At 44.6% G+C, this 24,184-nt stretch overlaps 1 protein-coding gene and 3 non-coding genes across 4 annotated transcripts; all 4 read left to right on the top strand.

The window, feature by feature from the left end:
* The first annotated feature begins 11,845 nt into the window (after positions 1-11,845).
* LOC123113510 (elongation factor 1-alpha-like) lies at positions 11,846-15,009 on the top strand. Its single transcript, XM_044534771.1, has 3 exons — positions 11,846-12,009; positions 12,830-13,299; positions 13,945-15,009. The coding sequence occupies exons 2-3, from the start codon at positions 12,838-12,840 to the stop codon at positions 14,824-14,826; spliced, it is 1,344 nt and encodes a 447-aa protein (XP_044390706.1). The 5' UTR covers positions 11,846-12,009; positions 12,830-12,837; the 3' UTR covers positions 14,827-15,009.
* Positions 15,010-15,999: 990 nt separating this feature from the next.
* On the top strand, positions 16,000-16,093 carry LOC123118142 (small nucleolar RNA Z221/R21b). Its single transcript, XR_006457746.1, has one exon. It is a non-coding gene; the product is annotated as a small nucleolar RNA Z221/R21b (small nucleolar RNA).
* A 348-nt stretch (positions 16,094-16,441) lies between these two features.
* On the top strand, positions 16,442-16,533 carry LOC123118143 (small nucleolar RNA Z221/R21b). The gene has a single exon (XR_006457747.1). It is a non-coding gene; the product is annotated as a small nucleolar RNA Z221/R21b (small nucleolar RNA).
* A 419-nt stretch (positions 16,534-16,952) lies between these two features.
* Positions 16,953-17,047, top strand: LOC123118141 (small nucleolar RNA Z221/R21b). The gene has a single exon (XR_006457745.1). It is a non-coding gene; the product is annotated as a small nucleolar RNA Z221/R21b (small nucleolar RNA).
* Positions 17,048-24,184: the final 7,137 nt, after the last annotated feature.

The raw sequence follows: 24,184 nt of genomic DNA, 5'->3' as shown, positions 1-24,184 counted from the left end.
CCCTTCCATCATTGCTAGCCTCTTCGGTACCGTGCATTTCCCTTTCTCACCTCGAGAGTTGGTGCAAACTTCGCCGGTGCATCCAAACCCCGTGATTTGATACGCTCTGTCACACATAAGCCTCCTTATATCTTCCTCAAAATAGCCACCATACCTACCTATCATGGCATTTCCATAGCCATTCTGAGATATATTGCCATGCAACTTCCATCATCATCATCATATACATGACTTGAGCATTCATTGTCATATTGCTTAGCATGATCGTAAGATAGCTAGCATGATGGTTTCATGGCTTGTCCGTTTTTTCATATCTTTGCTATGCTAGATCATTGCGCATCCCAGTACACCGCTGGAGGCATTCATATAGGGTCATATCTTTGTTCTAGTATCGGGTTGCAATATTGAGTTATAAGTAAATAAAAGTGTGATGATCATTATTATAGAGCATTGCCCCATGAAAAAAGAGAGGCCAAAGAAGCCTAAATAAAAAAGGGGGCCAAAGAAGCCCGCAAAAAAGGAAAGGGGGCAATGCTACTATCCTTTAACCACACTTGTGCTTCAATGTAGCACCATGTTCTTCATATAGAGAGTCTCTTGAGTTATCAGTTTCATATACTAGTGGGAATTTTTCATTATAGAACTTGGCTTGTATATTCCGATGATGGGCTTCCTCAAAATGCACGAGGTATTCATGAGCAAGCAAGTTGGATGCACACCCACTTAGTTTCCAGTCTGAGCTTGAAGTATTATCGTCTTAATGTCAAATGATAGACCGTTGCTTTGAATCACTCGTGTCTTAATATTCATGCCATGATTAGATTATATGATCAAGATTATGCTAGGTAGCATTCCACGTCAAAAATTATCTTTCTTATCATTTACCTACTCGAGGACGAGCAGGAATTAAGCTTGGGGATGCTGATACGTCTCCGTCGTATCTATAATTTTTGATTGTTCCATGCCAATATTATTCAACTTTCATACTTTTGGCAACTTTTTATGCTATTTTGGGACTAACATATTGATCTAGTGCCCAGTGCGAGTTCCTATTTGTTGCATGTTTTATGTTTCACAGAAACCCCATATCAAACGGAGTCCAAACGGGATAAAAACAGACGAAGAATATTTTTGGAATATTTGTGATTTTTTGGGAGGAAAAACCAACGCGAGACGATGCCTGAGGGTGCCACGAGGCAGGGGGCGCGCCCCTGACCCTCGTGGACACCCCGTAAGGTGGTTACTACTCTTCTTTGGCCGCAAGAAAGCTAATTTTCGGAGAAAAATCTTGGTGAATGTTTCAATCCAATCGGAGTTACGGATCTCCGGATATATAAGAAACGGTGAAAGGGCAGAATCTGAGAATGCAGAAACAGAGAGAGACAGAGAGATAGATCCAATCTCGGAGGGGCTCTCGCCCCTCCCACGCCATGGAGACCATGGACCACAGGGGAAACCCTTCTCCCATCTAGGGAGAAGGTCAAAGGAAGAAGAAGAAGGGGGGCTCTCTCCCCCTTGCTTCCGGTGGCGCCGGAACGCCGCCGGGGCCATCATCATCACCGCGATCTATACCAACACCTCCGACATCTTCACCAACATCTCCATCACCTTCCCCCCTTCTATATTCAGCGGTTCACTCTCCCGCAACCCGCTGTACCCTCTACTTGAACATGGTGCTTTATGCTTCATATTATTATCCAATGATGTGTTGCCATCCTATGATGTCTGAGTAGATTTTCGTTGTCCTACCGGTGATTGATGAATTGCTATGATTGGTTTAATTTGCTTGTGGTTATGTTGCTGTCCTATTGTGCCCTCCGTGTCGCGTAAGCGTGAGGGATTCCTGTTGTAGGGTGTTGCAATACATTCATGATTCGCTTATAGTGGGTTGCTTGAGTGACAAAAGCATAAATCCGAGTAAGGGGGTTGTGGCGTATGGGATAAAGGGGACTTGATGCTTTAATGCTATGGTTGGGTTTTACCTTAATGATCTTTAGTAGTTGCGGATGCTTGCTAGAGTTCCAATCATAAGTGCATATGATCCAAGAAGAGAAAGTATGTTAGCTTATGCCTCTCCCACATAAAACTTGCTATCGACCTAGTAAAGAAGTCAATTGCTTAGGGACAATTTCACAACTCCTACCACCACTTTTCCACACTCGCTATATTTACTTTATTGCTTCTTTATTTAAACAGCCCCTAGTTTACATTTACGTGCTCTTTATATTCTTGCAAACCTATCCAACAACACCTACAAAGTACTTCTAGTTTCATACTTGTTCTAGGTAAAGCGAACGTTAAGCGTGCGTAGAGTTGTATCGGTGGTCGATAGAACTTGAAGGAATATTTGTTCTACCTTTAGCTCCTCGTTGGGTTCGACACTCTTACTTATCGAAAGAGGCTACAATTGATACCCTATACTTATGGGTTATCACCACCCTCATCTGGTGGTTCTTCCTTACCGTCTCTCCGGACATCTTCCACATTATCGTTCGCGATTGGTATGATGCCTACATGATGTGGACCCAGATCAATGGCCTCTTCACCGACAACAAGCTTCAGCGGATTGTCTTCTTGCAGCAGGGGTTTTTCGGGTGTCACCAGAACGACTCCACCATCGACGCCTTCTGTCTCCGCCTCAAGACCCTCTCCGATGAGCTCAATGACGTCGGGTTCAAGGTTAAAGATGAGCTTCTTCTATCGACGCTCGCCGCCGGCCTCAACAAGGATTTCGGCAACGTCGCGTCCAACCTCACCCTTATGGCCAATCCCACCTACGAGCGGGTTATGGCCTATCTTCGTCTTGAGGAGCGTTGGATGAAGAACCTCTGTACCCACACCGCCCACACCGCCCTTGCCGCCGGTCTCTCTCACGGCGCCTCGACACCCCTGCCGCCGGCGCCTCGTCCTCCGATGCCCATGCAGCAGCCGCCGCGCGCTTCCAACGGCGGGAACAAGGGAATCACCGTCGTGGCCGCGATGACCAGCGGCAAGGTGGTGGCAAAGGAGGTGGCGGCCCTTAGCAGCCCTGCTACGGCGGGCAACAGCAGCCTACAAAGCCTTGGGATGGCAGGTATAGCCCCTGGACGGGGGTCGTTCATGCGTACAGCATGCCGGTGCGGCGACCCCTCGCTCCGGGCATCCTCGGTCATGCCCGCCGACCCACCAGGCCCTTCTGGCCGCGTCTCAGCCGGGTGCCTTCGGAACCTACAGCGGCCCTCCCGTTCACCCTCCCGTTGTGCCCCTTGCCTACGGTGGCCCCGCGTATGGTGCGGCCTATGGCCCTCCCACCGGCCAACAGCCCTACCCCGGGGCTTGGTACCCGGCGCTACTAGCGGCGCTCCAGTAGGCCCCGACGCCCTACTCTGGCGATGACGACTGGTTCATGGACTCCGGCGCCACCGCACACATGTCTGCTCACCCGGGTAACCTCTCCTCCGTCTATCCCACTTCCACTTCCCCCCGTATCATCATCGACAATGGTGCCGCTCTCCCCATCTCTCATATTGGTTCTGCTAATTTTCCTTCTAACTCTAGACCACTTTCTCTTAATAATGTCACTGTTTCTCAACATCTTATTCAGAATCTAGTTTCTATTTGTAATCTTTCTCGTGATAATTCTGTAACTGTGTAATTTGACAAAGTTGGCTTTTCTATTAAGGACGCTCGCACCAGGATGATACTTCACCGATGTGACAGCCCAGCGACCTCTACCCAGTTCAGTCGCCATCATCTTCGGGTGGTCCTCGGGCCCTTTCCGCCGGCGTTGATCTTTGGCATGCTCGCCTCGGGCATCCTAGAACTTCTTCACTTCGTCAAATAATGAGAGGATTTTCTTTTTCATGTAATAAAACGGACGCTCACTCATGTGAAGCATGCCGGTTAGGCAAACATGTTCGCCTTCCTTTTACTTCCTCCACCACAGTTGCTTCTTTTCCATTTGAGTTCATTCATAGCGATGTATGGACCTCTCCAGTACCCAATAATTCTGGTTATCTTTATTATCTTGTTATACTAGATGATTATTCTCACTTTGTGTGGACATTTCCTCTTTGTAGGAAGTCTGATGTTACCGCTGCTCTCATCACATTTTATTCTTATGTCTCCACACAGTTCGGGCGGTCCATACTTGCACTTCAGACTGATACCAGAAAAGAGTTTGACAACCTCACCATCCGTCACCTTCTTTCCTCCCATGGCACCATGTTTCGCCTTACCTGTCCATACACCTCCTAGTAGAATGGCCGCGCTGAGCGCATCCTTCGCACCCTCAATGAGTGTGTTCGTACTTTACTTTTCCATGCATATATGCAACCTTAAATCTGGCCTGATGCTCTTTCCACCGCCACCCTCCTCATTAATCTCCGCCCCTGTCGCCCTTGCTGGAACTATGATCCCCATCATCTTCTGTACGGCACTCCTCCCTCCTACGATGGCCTCCGAATTTTCGGTTACCGTTGATATCCTAACACCACCGCCACCACACCTCACAAACTCGCTCCTCGCTCCGTTCCTTGTGTCTTCCTTGGTTACCCGGCTAACACTAAGGGTTATCGGTGCTATGACCCCGTGTCCCATCGTGTCATCACCTCTCAACACGTGTACTTTGATGGGCATGTTTTTCCTTTTGCATAGGAACAGGTGGCGCCTCCATCTCCTACCGCGGTCGGTCCACCGGCCCTCTCTGGGTCGGGCCCCTCCACAGCCGCCTCCTCGGGCTCGGTGCAATAATAAAGTTGTTATTTTATATTTCCTTATTCATGATAAATGTTTATTATTGATGCTAGAATTGTATTAACCGGAAACTTGATACATGTGTGAATACATAGACAAAACAACGTGTCCCTAGTATGCCTATACTAGACTAGCTCGTTGATCAAAGATGGTTAAGTTTCCTAGCCATGGACATGAGTAGTCATTTGATAACGGGATCACATCATTAGTGGAATGATGTGATGGACAAGACCCATCCATTAGCTTAGCATAATGATCGTTCAGTTTTATTGCTACTGCTTTCTTCGTGTCAAATATATATTCCTCCGACTATGAGATTATGCAACTCCCAGACACCGGAGGAATGCCTTATGTTCTATCAAACGTCACAACGTAACTGGGTGATTATAAAGATGCTCTACAGGTATCTCCGAAGGTGTTTGTTGGGTTGGCATAGATCGAGATTATGATTCGTCACTCCGAGTATCAGAGAGGTATCTTTGGGCCCTCTCGGCAATGCACATCATATGAAGCCTTGCAAGCAATGTGACTAATGAGTTAGGTATGGGATGATGCACTACAGAATGAGTAAAGAGACTTGCCGGTAACAAGATTGAACTAGGTATGAAGATACCGACGATCGAATCTTGGGCAAGTAACATACCGATGACAAAGAGAATAACTATATTGACATTGCGGTTCGGCCGATAAAGATCTTCGTAGAATATGTGGGAACCAATATGAGCATCCAGGTTCCGCTATTGGTTATTGACCAGAGAGGTGTCTCGGTCATGTCTACATAGTTCTCGAACCCGTAGGGTCCGCACGCTTAACGTTTGATGACGATTGGTATTATATGAGTTATGTTTTGGTCACCGAAGGTTGTTCGGAGTCCCGTATGAGATCACGAACATGACGAGGAGTCTCGAAATGGTCGAGAAGTAAATATTGATATATTGGAAGGTTACATTTGGTCACCCGAATGGTTTCAGGAAGTTTCAAATGTTTTTTGAAGTACCGGGAGGTTACTGGAACCCCCCGGGGAAGTAACTAATGGGCCAACATGGGACATAGGGGAGAGAGAGGGGAGACCACAAGGGGTGGCGCGCCCCCTCCCAGGGGTTGTCCGAATTGGACAAGGGGAAGGGGGTGCGCCCCCCCTTTCCTTTCCCCCTCTCCCTCTCCTTCCCTCTTTCCACCTCCATGAGAAGGAAAGGGGGAGGGCGAATCCTACTAGGAGTGGAGTCCTAGTAGGACTCCCCCCCTTGGCGCGCCCCCTTGGTGGCCGGCCTCCTCCTCGTCCTTTATATACGGGGGCGAGGGGCACCCCAAAGGCACACCAATTGTTTAGCCGTGTGCGGTGCCCCCTCCACCGTTTACTCCTCCGGTCATATCGTTGTAGTGCTTAGGCGAAGCCCTGCGGGGATCATTTCACCAACACCGTCATCATCGGGCAAGTCAACCAAAGTCCATACTTTGGTCTCGTACATGGATCCCATCTCAGATTTCATGGCCTCAAGCCATTTTGCGGAATCTGGGCTCATCATCGCTTCCTCATAGTTCATAGGTTCACTATGGTCAAGTAACATGACTTCCAGAATAGGATTACCGTACCACTCTGGTGCGGATCTTACTCTGGTTGACCTATGAGGTTCGGTAGTAACTTAATCTGAAGTTTCATGATCAATATCATTAGCTTCCTCACTGATTGGTGTAGTCGTCACAGGAACTGGTTTCTGTGATGAACTATTTTTCAATAAGGGAGCAGGTACAGTTACCTCATCAAGTTCTACCTTCCTCCCACTCACTTCTTTCGAGAGAAACTCTTTTTCTAGAAAGGATCCGAATTTAGCAACAGAAGTCTTGCCTTCAGATCTGTGATAGAAGGTGTACCCAATAGTCTCTTTTGGGTATCCTATGAAGACACATTTCTCCGATTTGGGTTCGAGTTTATCTGGTTGAAGTTTCTTCACATAAGCATCGCAACCCCCAAACTTTAAGAAACGACAACTTTGGTTTCTTGCCAAACCACAGTTCATAAGGCATCGTCTCAACGGATTTTGATGGTGCCCTATTTAACGTGAATGCGGCCGTCTCTAAAGCATAACCCCAAAATGATAGCGGTAAATCAGTAAGAGACATCAAAGATCGCACCATATCTAGTAAAGTATGATTACGACGTTCGGACACACCATTTCGTTGTGGTGTTCCTGGTGGCGTGAGTTGTGAAACTATTCCGCATTGTTTCAAATGTAAACCAAACTCGTAACTCAAATATTCTCCTCCACGATCAGATCGTAGAAACTTTATTTTCTTGTTACGATGATTTTTCACTTCACTCTGAAATTCTTTGATCTTTTCAAATGTTTCAGACTTGTGTTTCATTAAGTAGATATACCCATATCTGCTCAAATCATCTCTGAAGGTGAGAAAATAACGATACCCGCCGCGAGCCTCAATATTCATTGGACCACACACATTAGTATGTATGATTTCCAACAAATCAGTTGCTCGCTCCATAGTTCCGAAGAACGGCGTTTTAGTCATCTTGCCCATGAGGCACGGTTCGCAAGTACCAAGTGATTCATAATCAAGTGATTCCAGAAGTCCATCTATATGGAGTTTCTTCATGCGCTTTACACCAATATGACCCAAGCGGCATTGCCACAAATAAGTTGCACTATCATTCTCAACTTTGCATCTTTTGGCATCAATATTATGAATATGTGTATCACTACGATCGAGATCCAACAAACTATTTTCATTGGGTGTATGACCATCGAAGGTTTTATTCATGTAAATAGAACAACAATTATTCTTTGACTTTAAATGAATAACCGTATTGCAATAAACATGATCAAATCATATTTATGCTCAATGCAAACACCAAATAACATTTATTTAGGTTTAACACTAATCCCGAAAGTATAGGGTGTGTGCGATGATGATCATATCAATCTTGGAACCACTTCCAACACACATCGTCACTTCACCCTCAACTAGTCTCTGTTTATTCTGTAACTCCTGTTTTGAGTTACTAATATTTAGCAACCGAACAACAAGTATCAAATACCCAGGGGCTACTATAAATATTAGTAAGGTACACATTAATAACCTGTATATCAAATATACCCTTGTTCACTATGCCATCTTTCTTATCCGCTAAATACTTGGGGCAGTTCCGTTTCCAGTGACCAGTCTGCTTGTAGTAGAAGCACTTAGTCTCAGGCTTAGGTCCAGATTTGGGTTTCTTCTCTTGAGCAGCAACTTGTTTGCTGTTCTTCTTGAAGTTCCCCTTCTTCTTCCCTTTACCCTTTTTGTTGAAACTAGTGGTCTTATTGACCATCAACACTTGATGCTCCTTCTTGATTTCTACCTCCGCAGTCTTTAGCATTGCGAAGAGCTCGGGAATAGTCTTGTCCATCCCTTGCATATTATAGTTCATCACGAAGCTCTTGTAGCTTGGTGGCAGTGATTGAAGAATTCTGTCAATGACACTATCATCAGGAAGATTAACTCCCAGTTGAATCAAGTGATTATTATACCCAGACATTTTGAGTATATGTTCACTGATAGAACTATTCTCCTCCATCTTGCAGCTATAGAACTTACTGGAGACTTCATATCTCTCAATCCGGGCATTTGCTTCAAATATTAACTTCAACTCCTGGAACATCTCATATGCTCCATGACGTTCAAAACGTCGTTGAAGTCCCAGTTCTAAGCCGTAAAGCATGGCACACTGAACTATCGAGTGGTCATCAGCTTTGCTCTGCCAGACGTTCTTAACGTCGTCAGTTGCATCTGCAGCAGGCCTGGCACCCAGCGGTGCTTCCAGGACGTAATTCTTCTGTGCAGCAATGAGGATAATCCTCAAGTTACGGACCCAGTCCGTGTAATTGCTACCATCATCTTTCAACTTAGCTTTCTCAAGGAACGCATTAAAATTCAACGGAACAACAGCACGAGCCATCTATCTACAACAAACATAGACAAGCAAAATACTATCAGGTACTAAGTTCATGATAAATTTAAGTTCAATTAATCATATTACTAAAGAACTCCCACTTAGACAGACATCTCTCTAGTCATCTAAGTGATCACGTGATCCAAATCAACTAAACCATGTCCGATCATCACGTGAGATGGAGTAGTTTTCAATGGTGAACATAACTATGTTGATCATATCTACTATATGATTCACGTTCGACCTTCCGGTCTCCGTATTCCGAGGCCATATCTGTATATGCTAGGCTCGTCAAGTTTAACCTGAGTATTCCGCATGTGCAACTGTTTTGCACCCATTGTATTTGAATGTAGAGCCTATCACACCTGATCATCACGTGGTGTCTCATCACGAAGAACTTTCGCAATGGTGCATACTCAGGGAGAACACTTCTTGATAATTAGTGAGAGATCATCTTATAATGCTATCGTCAATCAAAGCAAGATAAGATGCATAAAGGATAAACATCACATGCAATCAATATAAGTGATATGATATGGCCATCATCATCTTGTGCTTGTGATCTCCATCTCCGAAGTACCGTCGTGATCACCATCGTCACCGGTGCGACACCTTGATCTCCATCGTAGCATCGTTGTCATTTTACCATCTATTGCTTCTACGACTATCGCTACCGCTTAGTGATAAAGTAAAGCAATTACAGGGCGCTTGCATTTCATACAATAAAGCGACAACCATATGGCTCCTGCCAGTTGCCGATAACTTGGTTACAAAACATGATCATCTCATATAATAAAATATAGCATCACGTCTTGACCATATCACATCACAACATGCCCTGCAAAAGCAAGTTAGACGTCCTCTACTTTGTTGTTGCAAATTTTACGTGGCTGCTACGGGCTGAGCAAGAACCGTTCTTACCTATGCATCAAAACCACAACGATAATTCGTCAAGTTAGTGTTGTTTTAACCTTCGCAAGGACCGGGCGTAGCCACACTCGGTTCAACTAAAGTTGGAGAAACTGACACCGGCCAGCCACCTGTGTGCAAAGCACGTCGGTAGAACCAGTCTCGCGTAAGCGTACGCGTAATGTCGGTCCGGGCCGCTTCATCCAACAATACCGCCGAACCAAAGTATGACATGCTGGTAAGCAGTATGACTTGTATCGCCCACAACTCACTTGTGTTCTACTCGTGCATATAACATCTACGCATAAACCTGGCTCGGATGCCACTGTTGGGGAACGTAGTAATTTCAAAAAAATTCCTACGCACACGCAAGATCATGGTGATGCATAGCAACGAGAGGGGAGAGCGTCGTCCACGTACCCTCGTAGACCGAAAGCGGAAGTGTTAGAACAACACGGTTGATGTAGTCGTACGTCTTCACGGCCCGACCAATCAAGCACCGAAACTACGACACCTCCGATCTAGCACACGTTCAGCTCGATGACGTCCCTCGAACTCCGATCCAGCCGAGTGTCGAGGGAAGTTCCGTCAGCACGATGGTGTGGTGACGATCTTGATGTTCTACCGTTGCAGGGCTTCGCCTAAGCACCACTACAATATTATCGAGGAGGACTATGGTGGAAGAGGGCACCGCACACGGCTAAGAGATCAAGAGATCAATTATTGTGTCTATGGGGTGCCCCCCTCCCCCGTATATAAAGGAGTGGAGGAGGGGGGCGGCCAAGGGGGGGTGACGCGCCCTAGGGGGGAGTCCAACTCCCACCGGGAGTAGGACTCCCCCCTTTCCTATTAGGAGAGGGAGAGGGAAGGAAGAGGAAGGAGGGAGGAAGGAAGGGGGGGGGGGCGACCCCCCTCCCAATTCGGATTGGGCTTGGGGGGGGGGGCGCCCCCTCCCTTGCTCCTTTCCCCTCCTTTCCACTAAGGCCCAATAAGGCCCATATACCTCCCGGGGGGGTCCGATAATCTCCCGGAGCTCCGGTATTGTCCCAATCTCACCCGGAACATTTCTGGTGTCCAAATATAGTCGTCCAATATATTGATCTTTATGTCTCGACCATTTCGAGACTCCTCGTCATGTCCGTGATCACATCCGGGACTCTGAACAACCTTCGGTACATCAAAACTCATAAACTCATAATAAAACTGTCAACGAAACCTTAAGCGTGCGGACCCTACGGGTTCGAGAACTATGTAGACATAACCGAGACACAAAATTTATACTAGTACTTACTTTTTGAGGGGAATTAGTACTAGCTAACACTTACACAATTATTTTGGGGACTGTGGGTTTTTGGGGGCCCTGCGCGCGCAGGTTGCACAAGTACGATGCTGTGTATGCCCGTGGATGGGGGAAGGGATTCAGGGCCGGGGCGTGCTTGTGCTGTACCGACACTCACTTTGGAGGTCGAGGACGAGGAGGATCACCGGCGTTCGCCGCCACTGTCGTCGAGCAGGACAAGGCCGCCGTGCCCGCCCTCGTCCAGGACTGACATCTGCAGGAAACGCTGTGTTCGTGGATCTTGCGAGAGAAGGTCCTCCGTGCCGCCCTACTCGAGATGGACCATCAGGATGCGAGGACATTCAGGCGGATGGTCCTCCGTCCGTGCCATGAACTTTCAGGCGGTTTTTTACCCGCCAAATTATACTGGAAGGACTATCTTCCCGTATAGTTACGAAAAGGTGGGAGTGTTTCTACGGAATCTCGTAAATTCTTTTCAAATTTACGGAAGCTGTCGCTGTTTTTTTTTTGTTTCAACTTCTCGTAGACTGTAATGATTTGAGATTTATGTGAGTTGGTTTAACGTTGCATGAGACTAATACAAATTTGAGAAAATTGTTTGATAGATCCAGGTTGTGAAGGCCTAATTTTAATACCTTAACTCGTTCGTGGACCTATAACAGCCCGATACAGGCAATTCCGGCTGTAGATGCTCTAAGTTTAATAAAAGCTCCTCCAGAGAACAAGAAGCATCACTAACCCATTATTATGAGCACACCATGACACGATGTGAAGTGGGTGAGAAATGGGCATTACTTTACTGGTCCGGAGATAATCGCAGAAAATAGAGACAGCTGGAGCCAATCCAACCCACTTCCCGGTAGGACCCGCCCACTGGATAGACGCGGAAAACTTGCGCCCCCCGAAACGTCCAGAAGCAGGCTCTCCGCGCGATGGAGATCCAACGGACCAGATCTCCCACGACGGCGGCCCTCGGACCCGGATCAGACGGCCAAGAAGAAACCCTAGCGCCCCTCGCCGCCCATATATAGCGCCACCCCTCTCGGCCTAACCCCTTCCTACCATTCCCCCCGCCCACCGCCGCCGCCTCCTCCTCTCCGCTCCTTCTCCTTCCTTCGAGGTGAGCATCCCGATCCGCCCCCCATCCCCCGCTTCGATCCGTCGTTTGTGGTCTCGGATGGCTTCAGATCTATGGCTGTGCGTCTGTTTAGTCGCTGCAATTCGCTAGTAGATCGAGTTGTAGGCTCCTTTCGCGGTGATTTCGTGCCGTTCTCGTCCGTAGTTTGAAGGATTCGAGCATGCTTCTGTTTCATATCCGTGCTCTGCTGGTAGATCAAGTTTTAGATTCTAAATTACGCGCTGATGCATGTTGTTCTCGTCCGTGGTTTGAAGGATGCACGCTTGCTTCTGTCTCGTAGCCGTAGTCTGTTGATAGATCGGGTCGCAGGTGTTTATTTTGAGCTGATGCATGTGGTTCTCGTCCGCGATCTGAAGGATTTTCTCCATGTGTTAGCTTTGTAGCTGCAAATCTGCATGTGGATCTAGTTTAGAATATCTTGTGCGCTGCTGCAAGCTGTTTTTGGCCGTAATTCTAAGGTGTTGCTCATGCCGTAGCCTCGATATGTAGGATTTCTCTGTTATATGTTGTTAGAGAGGACATGTTGCTCATGTCGTCGTCAGATTTGTGTTCTACCTCTGTTTGGTTCTAGGATCTGTTGTGAGTCGTGAGTAGAATATATGATTCCCCGTCTGCAGTCTCTGTTATATATGTTCTGCCATGCATGTTTTTGTTCTATGCAAGGTTTATTGGATCTAACTTGTGCCTGCAGTTTTATTGGCTTGAGTGTTACCTTGTCTCATTATTAAACCCTTTGACTTCGTATTTGTTAAGCTTGACAGCTACTGAATTCTGTTTTCTGTATCTTGTGTTGGTCTTGCAGTTTCAGCCATGGGTAAGGAGAAGACTCACATCAACATCGTGGTCATTGGCCATGTCGACTCTGGCAAGTCGACCACCACTGGCCATCTGATCTACAAGCTTGGAGGTATTGACAAGCGTGTGATCGAGAGGTTCGAGAAGGAAGCCGCTGAGATGAACAAGAGGTCTTTCAAGTACGCCTGGGTGCTTGACAAGCTGAAGGCCGAGCGTGAGAGGGGTATCACCATTGATATTGCCCTGTGGAAGTTCGAGACCACCAAGTACTACTGCACCGTCATTGATGCCCCTGGTCACCGTGACTTCATCAAGAACATGATTACTGGTACCTCCCAGGCTGACTGTGCTGTGCTCATCATTGACTCCACCACTGGTGGTTTTGAGGCTGGTATCTCCAAGGATGGCCAGACCCGTGAGCACGCCCTCCTTGCTTTCACTCTTGGAGTGAAGCAGATGATCTGCTGCTGCAACAAGGTATACTTTCTGTTTACCTTCCAATGCTTGTTCTTATGTGTGGCCATATGATGTGTTTACTTTGATTGAAGAGTTACTTGATCACTGCCCTGTGGTAGTAGTATAAAAACTCCATGTGAACTGACCGGCATTTATCTAGCCTTGTGATATTCGTTCAACCAAGTAGTTCTGTAACATATGTTGCTCACTTGGTTAGTTACAACTTAATTTAGAGAAGTGCTACTATTTTGCTATGTACTTAATGTGAATATTCAGAATGACTTGGTTCAATGCACAGGTTCATTAGTAGTACTGAAATGCCTTGTATCTTATGTTGATTAATTTTGTTAGTCCTGGATGTTTCATGGCATTTCTTCACTGAGTAGGTCACTAGTGGCGATTTCTTAGCATTACTTCACTAAGTGGGTTCTTCATATGGTACTGACTTTGTTATACTTTCTTTGCTTATTACTACCTCTGATTGAACTGCAAAAAATGTTTTATGCTAATAAATTAGAAATGAAATACTTTGTTTGCTTATTATCTCTTATTCTATGGAATTTGCATTGCATGATAGACACTGCTTACACACTTCTCATTGATACATACTAGTGCTTTGCTAGTTCAGAGCTGTAGTCTGATGGATTTCTCTGTTTTCTGTTACAGATGGATGCCACCACCCCCAAGTACTCGAAGGCCCGTTATGAGGAAATTGTCAAGGAAGTCTCTTCCTACCTGAAGAAGGTCGGATACAACCCTGACAAGGTTCCCTTTGTCCCCATCTCTGGGTTTGAGGGTGACAACATGATTGAGAGGTCCACCAACCTTGACTGGTACAAGGGCCCTACCCTTCTTGAGGCTCTTGACCAGATCAACGAGCCCAAGAGGCCCTCAGACAAGCCCCTCCGTCTTCCCCTTCAGGACGTTTACAAGATTGGTGGCATTGGAACTGTGCCTGTTGGCCGTGTTGAGACTGGTGTCATCAAGCCTGGTATGGTTGTTACCTTTGGTCCCACTGGTCTGACAACTGAGGTCAAGTCTGTTGAGATGCACCACGAGTCTCTCCTGGAGGCGCTTCCTGGTGACAACGTCGGCTTCAACGTCAAGAACGTTGCTGTGAAGGATCTGAAGCGTGGCTTTGTTGCATCCAACTCCAAGGATGACCCTGCCAAGGAAGCGGCCAACTTCACCTCCCAGGTCATCATCATGAACCACCCTGGTCAGATCGGCAACGGCTACGCCCCAGTGTTGGACTGCCACACCTCCCACATTGCTGTCAAGTTCGCCGAGCTGGTGACCAAGATCGACAGGCGATCTGGTAAGGAGCTGGAGGCGCTGCCCAAGTTCCTGAAGAACGGTGACGCTGGTATCGTGAAGATGATTCCCACCAAGCCCATGGTTGTGGAGACCTTCGCCACCTACCCTCCTCTTGGCCGCTTCGCTGTGCGTGACATGAGACAAACGGTTGCTGTTGGTGTCATCAAGGGCGTGGAGAAGAAGGACCCCACCGGTGCCAAGGTTACCAAGGCCGCCATCAAGAAGAAATGAGTGCTCTGGTGTCTGCCATCGAGTTATCTAGCAGAAGTTTTAGTGTCAAGTCTTTTTTGGAGAATCTTAGTGTATGTTAAGTGTTCCTGGGCGTTATTGCACTTTGACTCCTGCACCTGTGTGCGAGCTATGATGTGTCGTTTAAATACTCTATTTCGATTCCATTATTGTGCTCTTATCCCATTTGTGGTTTTGTTTTCCTGTGGTGAATGCTAGTACTAGAACCTGCTTTCCCATTTGCTAGTACTCTGCTATCATACTATGGTTAATACTTTCTTTGTGATAAGTTTGTTTCCTGCCATATATTACAGTAATTTTGCTAGGAGCCATTTGATTTTATGTGTGCGCCTCTCTCACCTTTGGCTTCTTGAGGTAGACCTTTCTCAAAGTTGCCCAGTCATAGAGGCGCATAGTGGTTTGTTTGTTCCTAGGCTTCGGAATCAAAATGTGGTTTTATACTCTATCAATTTACACTACCATAAATTCATCAGTTCTGACCTTATATTTGTGCTCCGGGTGCCTCTCTGCTTTGGCATCTTTAGATTGTTTAAATTCATTAGTTCTGACCTTATTTGTGCTCCGGGTGCCTCAGCTTTGGCATCTTGAGATTGTGCTTTCTGAAAGATGCCCAGTCTAGTGGCACAGATTTAACTGTTTATGGCTATGCTTCCATAGTCTGAACTTTGTGCTTATCTGAAAACTTTTCTGCTCATTGCCTTTTGATTGTAGTGGGTATGTTAAATTGAGTTCTGAAAAATTTAATCTTCATCTTACTTTTTTTTGCATCATGCTTGCTTATTTTGTTTGGCAATGAGGATTCTGTCTGCAAATGGATGCTCTGTGGATTCAAGGAGAACCTCTTGATGAAGCAGATGTAATATGATAATACTGTGCTGCTTATTGCCCAGTGGTTTTAGTAGCAATGTTGAATTCAGGTGCTGATTTATTTATTTAGCAACTGCCTTACCTGTGGTTTTCCGATGATGATTCTGTCTGCAAAATAGATGCTCTGTGGACTCAATCCCCTGTTTCAGGGAGAACCTCTTGAGAAAGCAGATGTAAAATGACATCAAATGACAAATCTGAGGTATTCCATATTGTGCTTCCTAGTATTATAACGTCAATCGACAAATCTGCTGTATTCCATGACATTGTTCTTCCTGGTGAAGCAAAAGGCCATGATGATAAAAGTCATCCACCGCTCTGAAGAAATTTATCTCTTTGTGCTGATAAAGCAAACTTACAAACCCATTTTACATCTCAGCCACCTCATGGGGACCTACTTTTGTATTTTTTGTCTTGCCATAGATGTCTAGTGTTTTTTCAGAAACTGTTTTCAGATTTAGCCATTGGGAAAATACTTCAGTTTTGAACATGAGTCTTGAGATTAACTAGATCGGGGGAGTAATGTACAGAAACAGACGACTAGCGTTGCCCAAGAGTGAGCGGGCTGAAATTACATTGAGGTCAAATGATGTATATCTTTTCATTCCTCCGTATCTTGAATGTTCTTTTTTTCCTATTGGTGGCTTCGTGAACCTCGTTGCGTTGCATCTGAATTATTTGTTCTGGCTTGATCATTCTGTCTGCAAAATGGATGCTCTGTGGAAGCAAAAGGCTACGATGAGAAAAGTCATTGACCACTCTGAAGAGATTTATCTCTTTGTGATGATAAACTAACTTTACAACCCATTGTAAATCCAGCCACCTCATGGATTCATATTTTGTATTTTCTGATTTGTTTATCCGCTGTTTTCGACGTAGACGTGTATTAGTGTTTTAGGAACTGTTTCCAGCCTTTGCCTTCAGGAAAATACTGTAGTTTGAAAATAGAAGCCTTGAAGGTTAACTGGATTTTAGGGATAATGTACAGAGCCAAATGATGAGGGTTGCCTATGAGCGATCCTACCATGATGCGGACTGAAATTACATTGTGGTCAGATACATTTGCCGCTGATGGGTCCTCTTTCCAATACCCCTTCCTATCTTGTTCTTATTTCCGACCCCCTCTATTTTGAATGTGCTCAGTATCTGGTTTACCGAAGATGATTCTGTCTGCAAAATGGATGCTCTGTGGTTTTCCGAAGATGATTCTGTCTGCAAAATGGATGCTCTGTGGAAGCAAATGGCTATGATGAGAAAAGTCATGCACCACTCTGAAGAGATTTATCTCTTTGTGCTGATAAAGAAACTTACTACAACCCATTTTACATCTGAGCCGCCTCAAGGATACATACTTGTATTTTCAAATTTGTTTATCTGCAATTTTTGCCAGACATCAAATGTTTTTTCAGAAAATGTTTCCGGCTTTTGCCCTTGGAAAATACTGTCTTGTTGAAACCCGGATTGGAGGAATAACGTACGGAACCGGATGACGAGGGTTGCTTGTGAGCGATCCCACCATGACGCGGACTGAATTACATTGACGTCAAAATATTTGCTGCTGATGGTTTTTCCCAATCTTCCTGTCTTTAACAGATTCCACACTAGTTGGGGATGTGATGCAAAACAAATGGAGTGCCCTGTTCTATTTGTTGATACATTTTTTCCGCACCTTTCGTGAACTGTGTTGCATCACATCTGAATTACTTATGGTTTTGCCAATGATGTTCCTGTCTGCAAAATGGATGCTCGAGCCCCTGTTAAAGGGAGAACCTCTTGAGAAAATGACAGCAATCGACAAACCTGAGGCATTGTGTAAAACAAAAATCAGTTTATTTTTCTTGCTTAATGTTGTATATATTGTGTACTCGTCAAACCTGAGGTTTACTGGAGCTTGTATTTTCCTTGCTTAATGTTGTATATATTGCTTGATGAAGTGTTTCATCTGTCCAGTTTGTCATATATTGCTTGATGAAGTGTTTCATCTGTCCTGTTTATTTTTGCAATTTTACAGTATCAGTTTGCCAAGACGTGGTTTCCCAAACTATTGTCTTTTCCTGATTGCAGAAAGCCATTTCATGCACAAGGAACTGCTTAAACTACTGGACAATATGAAGCACATGGTGCTCTCCTTCTGGACAATGATAGAGGGAACATTGTACTGTGATATATATCTGTTCTTGTAGGCTTGCCTTGCCTGGTCAGACCCCACAACTTGACCAGAGTCTTTTAAATTCTCGTGAGAAATTATGACATGCACATATGTTAACTACCTCTCATCATATGTTGTGGTGCCTCAAATTTTGTGGGCAATCATCATCATTTGCCTGAAATTTTGACAGTTTAACTTGCAGAGAAGCCGTCGATAAAATTTGTCTGGATGTCCTCTTTGTGCAAGATCTGATTTTCAAAATGTACATGCTAAGCTTTGTGTTGTAAGATTATATTTTTTGAACATATGCACTGTCCTCTTTTACTGCTTAGGGCATCTGCCGGCAAACATCTGGACTGACGAAACGCACAGCGACAGACTATGGTGTTTTTCTTTCAAAACCAGTTGGCCACCACTATGGTTGGTGGCCTACTGTTTTTTCATCTTGATCCTCCAAATGCAATGGCTCGTTGGAATCAGTTGCCACTCAAGATGACACTTGTAAACAGTTTTACAAGTGATGGCTCGTTTGTGATTATAAACAAACTGTGATTGCCAATCTGTGACAAGGTCTAGGAGTAGTTCCATGGCTAACGAGTGTTCATTGCTAATGCACTGCGTCAAACAGAGTGGTCATGGTCTACCACATGGCTAACGAATAATTCGTTTATGAGCATCATGATTGCACTATCAAATTTAGGCATGATGATGATGCTGGGCAAAAAGAGCTTCTATTCCTGATTCGAAAATTGTCCACATCGTCAGTTTATTTATTTAGTAGACCGACCAACCAATATTCACTTCTTTAAAGTTATCTCTAGCACTCATCTTTTATTCCTTCGTACACTAGCATGACGGAATGCATGGGTGCACTATAGAAGCTTCTTGTATCCTGCAACGACCCATTGCTTCGTCTCTTGTCCTCTTTACCCCTAACCCTGTGTGAGGGTTAGCTTTTCCTTGCTGCCAGCTCATAGTGTAACCAGCTGTTAGTGGATTATATGTCGTCGCGTACACAGCAGCTTGCAGTTCTGGGAATTATGTGTGGCATATTCATTTGATTTGTGTCGTCCACAATGTAGAGTATATTATTTACCAAATGTATGCGTACTATGCACATTATGTAAACTAACATATGTACGTCGTATATTATAGTGGTGTGTGTATAAAGAGAGAAACCGCTTGGAGGGGATGCTAACACCGTTTCCCCCCAATCTTCGAATGAATACGAGGAGGCAACAAAAAAAAATGCCGTCTGAAGCACAACAATGAATGGGCCAATGATCAGGGCTTTGCCTCGGTACAGCCCCACCCCCACCCTTTCCCAAAAGACTTTGAAACAATACTTTTTAGGGTGCAACTAATTAATGAGCGCTCCTTCGGGAGCCTCGCAACGATCAGCGTCACTTGACGCGCTCTCAGCCATTCACCACGTGTCGCGCTCTGGGCGCTCCCTCATGATTTTTTTTTATTTTTTCGCACGTGTTTTTGGCTTTTTAAACGTTTTTTTTACGTTTTGGTTTTCCACCGGCCTTCCCTAGTTTTTTGACCAATTTTTTTTTTTGGAAAAAAAATTCTTTTGCGCAAAAAACGTATTTTTTTGTGAGAGTCAAGGTTTTGTTTTTGCGAGAGGCGTGCGGTTGTGCTTTCGCGGGAGGCACAACCATGCCTCTTGGAAACGAAAAAAAATGCGTTTTCTGTTTTTTTTTCTTTCGCAAGAGGCACGGTTTTGCTTCCACGAGAGGCACGGTTGTGCCTCTTTCGGAAAGGAAAAAAATCCATGCTCTCGGTTTGATTTTTTCTTCCGATTTTTTTCGTGAAAAAAAGTTCATCAAAACCTATCAACATGGGATCTAGTTTTGAAAATCTCGACGCGAGGAATCCAACGGCGAAAGCGGTTCGAGATTTGGACGCACGGTTTAAGAGATAAAAGGTTTTTTTTTGACCAAAGAACAGTAGGGTAAGTCCCCTACTGTGAGTCATTTTCATTTATAAAGAGAGTATCCAAAATACATAATCAAGTGGTTGTTGGGGGGGGGGGGGAGGGGCAACCAAGTAGGTACAATCCAGGGGGAGGAAAGTAAGGAAATTATTGAAAAATTAAATATTGTCTATCCATGAAGACATGTCCTCTTTTAGAGTGGGTTTAGCCCTCAGTATGGTCATTTTGAAATATCTGACAAAGGCAATCTTGCAATCATTTATTGAGCAAGGTATCCCTTCAAAAAACATCCCATTCCTTTGGTTCCATATGCTCCAGCATCCAAGAATCATGATTTCCATGAAGTGGTCAATTTTATATCTATGTTTAGCATCAATAATCATATTGTTGATCTCCATATCCAAATTCCATTTAAATCCAATGTTCCACCAGAACCCTTGGCTAAATGGACAAGTGAATAGAAGATGAGTCATGTCTTCATAGTCTTCATTGTTGCATAGAATACATACAGTGGAATCCAGGTGCATGCTTTTTCTGATCAAAAGATCGCATGTATTTATTCTGTCATTTAGCATGAGCCAACGGAAAAATTTGTGTCTTGGAAGACAACATGATTTCCATATCCATTTAAAGGTGGCAGCTGCATCTTCACCATTCATAAGGTATCCATAGATCTTCTTTGTAATGTTCTTATTGTTACCCCAGTTGAAGGTCCATGTGTCCTTATCATCTGAGTTTCTGATATTGTTTATTTCTCCTGATAGTAAGTGGAATTGTTGGTGGGCTTGAATGGAAAATGGAAGTTGGAACAGGCTGTAAAGGTTATCCAGTTCTTTGGCTTCTTTGATTGATATGCTTTCCTTTTGGGTAAAAGAGTGAAGCTCAGGGTATTTAATTTTCTTAATATCACCATTCCATATGTCATTCCATAGCAGATTAGTGCAACCAGATTTGATATCACAAGTAGTCATTTCCTTGAAAAGGTCATACATTTTCATGCAATCTTTCTACCAAAAGGATCCTTTGCTTCTGTTGTAATGAGGGACATCATTGTTATGGTAATGAGAGATAAAACGTTTTGAATAAACGGATCTACGAAAAAAGGAAAAACTCTCAGGTTGCGACAAGTGGCGCAACCTGGGTAAGTTGGAGTGATCTGCGCAAGGAGTACTCCTTAATTAATGATTTCGGGCAAGATCCGTTTATTCAAAATGTTTTATCTCTTAAACCGTGCATCCAAATCTCGAACCGCTTTCGCCGTTGGATTCCTTGCATCGAAATCTTCAAAAATAGATCCCATGTTGATAGGTTTGACGAACTTTTTTTTCACAAAAAAAATCGGACGAAAAAAATCGGACGAAAAACCGATCCGGGAGCACGAGTTTTTTCCCTTTCCGAAAGAGGCACGCCCGTGCCTCTCGCGAAAGCAAAACCGTGCCTCTCGCGAAAGAAAAAAAACAGAAAATGCGTTTTTTTCCGTTTCCGAGGAGGCACGGCCGTGACTCTCGCAAAAGCACAACTGTGCCTCCCGTGGAAGCAAAACCATGTCTCTCGCGAAAGAAAAAAAATCAGAAAACGTGTTTTTTCGTTTCCAAGAGGCACGGCCGTGTCTCTCGCGAAAGCACAACCGTGCCTCTCGCGGAAGCAAAACCGTGCATCTCGCGAAAGGAAAAAAAACAGAAAACGCGTTTTTCCGTTTCCAAGAGGCACGGCCGTGCCTCTCGCGAAAACAAAACCGTGACTCTCGCGAAAAAATGTGTTTTTTTACACAGTTTTTTTTTGTCGAAAAGCTAGGGAAGACCGATGGAAAACCAAAACGTCAAAAAACAAAAAATAAAATCGTTTAAAAAGCCAAAAACGCGTGCAAAAAAAAAATAAAAAAATAAAATCCGGAGGAAGCGCCCAGAGCGCGACACGTGGTGAATGGCTGAGAGTGCGCCAAGTGGCGCTGATCGTTGCTAGGCTTCCGACGGAGCGCTTGTTAATTAGTTGCTTCCCTTTTTGCCGTAGCACTAATTGAGATGAGTTGGGCCATTAGATGGTTACAAGAGAACATGTATTCAACCTTTAAATGAATAATCTCCAATCCTGAACTGAAATTCAACGACTTTAGGAGCCATCCGTGCCAACGCCATTAGCAGCGACGCCGCCCATGCCCTCACCCTCTTGGTGAAGTAGATCCAATGCCGTTGTGTTTCAGTCCACACCGTTGAACTACCATACCCACACTCATCCCATTTATTTCTTCTCTTGTGCGTTTGTATGTCTTGGATGAGCGGCCCCATTTTGGTCAAGAAGCAACCACTATCTCTTCTTGCCCAAGCTCTTGGGTACACTGAGTACAAGGGTCATCATGCCAACAATGGAATTAATATCCATGATGTAGGTGCTACCGATTTGTCTGTCAGCATCATCAATTGTTATCCTAAAAAGGCCCAGAAGATTGGTTTCACCACCAATATATATACTTTCAATGATATGATGAGCATGTTATTCTGGCAGTCTATTTGTGACAAGGTTGATGACCCGTGAAAGTGCAATCATTCCCTTAATTGTAAGCAATTTGTGATTTGAATAAGTCTTGAGCATTTCTCTCTTGATCTCGTTACTCTTGGAGGTTGAAAACTCCTAGGCAGTAGGAGTCTTTGGTGAGGAATTGATGGATCGCAACAGTCTTCAAGGGTAGTATTTCACCCAATTTATTGATTCGACACAAGGGGAGCCAAAGAATATTTATAAGTCTTAGTAATCAAGTTGTTAATTCAACCACACCCGAGAAGTTATTTCTCTGTAGCTAATTATTCATAGCACAATAGTATGATAGTTTGATACATAGTAGCGGTAACAGTAGGAATAGTAATAGTAAGAGTGACAGTAGAAGTTTAGTTTTGTAGTAGTTGGAATAGTACCAACGATAGTAGTAACTTAGCAAAAACAATATGAGCAAAGCGTAGGCATAGAGTAACGATGGATATTTGGATGAGATTCATCATGTAAGAGTCACAACCTAGATCGATACACAATAGCTCAAATTCATCAATTAAATACAGGCATGTAATCTGTTTAGTTATGCATACTTATAATAAGAACTTGCATAACATTTTTTGTTCTACCCTCCCGTGGCAGTGGGGTCCTAATGGAAATCTAAGGGTAATTAAGGTGCTCATTTTAATAGAGAACCGAAATAAAGCATTAACACATGGTGAATACATGAACCCCTCAAATTACAGTCATCCCGGAGAGTATCCCAATTATTGTCACCTTGGGGTCTACGGTTCAGAACAATAACAAGTGCATATAACTTGCAGATAGGATCAAAAACTCAAATATATTCATTAAAACATAAATGGTTCAGATCTGAAATCATGACACTCGACCCTATTGACAAGCATTAAGCATAGTAAAGTCATATCAACATCAATATCAGAAGATAGTGGATACTAGGGATCAAGCCCTAACAAAACTAACTCAATTACATGATAAATCTCATCCAACCCATCACCATTCAACAAGCCTACGAAGACATTAACCACTCCCGGCAGTGAGCATCATTAAATTGGTGAGGGAGGGTGGTTGATGATGATGATGGCGGCGAATCCCCCTCTCCGGAACCTAGAACGAACTCCAGATCCGGCCTCTCGAGGAAGAGCATGAGGTGGTGGCGGCTCTGTATTGTCAAACACGATGACAATTTCTCTCCTTTTTTTCTCGGGAAATAGGAATTTATAGTATCCAGATTAGCGCCAGTGGAGCCTAGTGGGCCCCACTACCCACCAGGGTGCGCTAGAGGGGGGTGGCGCACCCTGGTGCCCCCGTGGCACTTCTTAACCTAATTCTAGCTCTATAATTTCCCAAATATTCCCGATACACCAGAGAGCCACCCGAAACACTTTTTCCGCTGCTGCAAGCCTTTGTTCTTCCGCGATCCCATAGGGAGGCCTTCTCCGATACTCTGTCGGAGGGGGAATCGATCACGAAGGGCTTCTACATCATCCTTGTTGCCCCTCCAACACTAAAAAAATACACTTCCGTGATGATACGTGTTTGTCATAGTAGGTCACATTTTTTGTCATGCATGTACATCCATGACGATTTTATGACAGAATCAAGATAGTCATACCTGTGCAGTCATAGAAGTGTTCCATGACATTACCAAAATTATCATCACGGAAGTGTCCACTTCCATGACGATAAATCGCGCGTCACAGAAGTGCTTTCGTCAAGGGTGACCGACACGTGGCATCCACCGTAACGGAACGTCGTTAAGCTATCGGGTCGGGTTTTGGATCCGATAACCCATTAACATCCCCTACCAATGGGGATTTTCCACGTGTAAAATCATCATTGGCTGGAGGAAACACGTGTCGGCTCATCGGTGGGAC

Source organism: Triticum aestivum, chromosome 5B, assembly GCF_018294505.1.
Source record: "Triticum aestivum cultivar Chinese Spring chromosome 5B, IWGSC CS RefSeq v2.1, whole genome shotgun sequence".
Lineage (NCBI taxonomy): Eukaryota > Viridiplantae > Streptophyta > Magnoliopsida > Poales > Poaceae > Triticum > Triticum aestivum.
Note: the sequence above shows the minus strand (reverse complement) of the source record. Positions and strands in the feature narration are given on the sequence as shown.

Coding starts and splice junctions, on each gene's coding strand:
- LOC123113510 (XM_044534771.1), top strand. CDS start 12,838: ATGGGTAAGGAGAAGACTCACATCAACATCGTGGTCATTGGCCATGTC. Junction 13,300..13,944: donor TGATCTGCTGCTGCAACAAG/GTATACTTTCTG, acceptor TTTCTGTTACAG/ATGGATGCCACCACCCCCAA.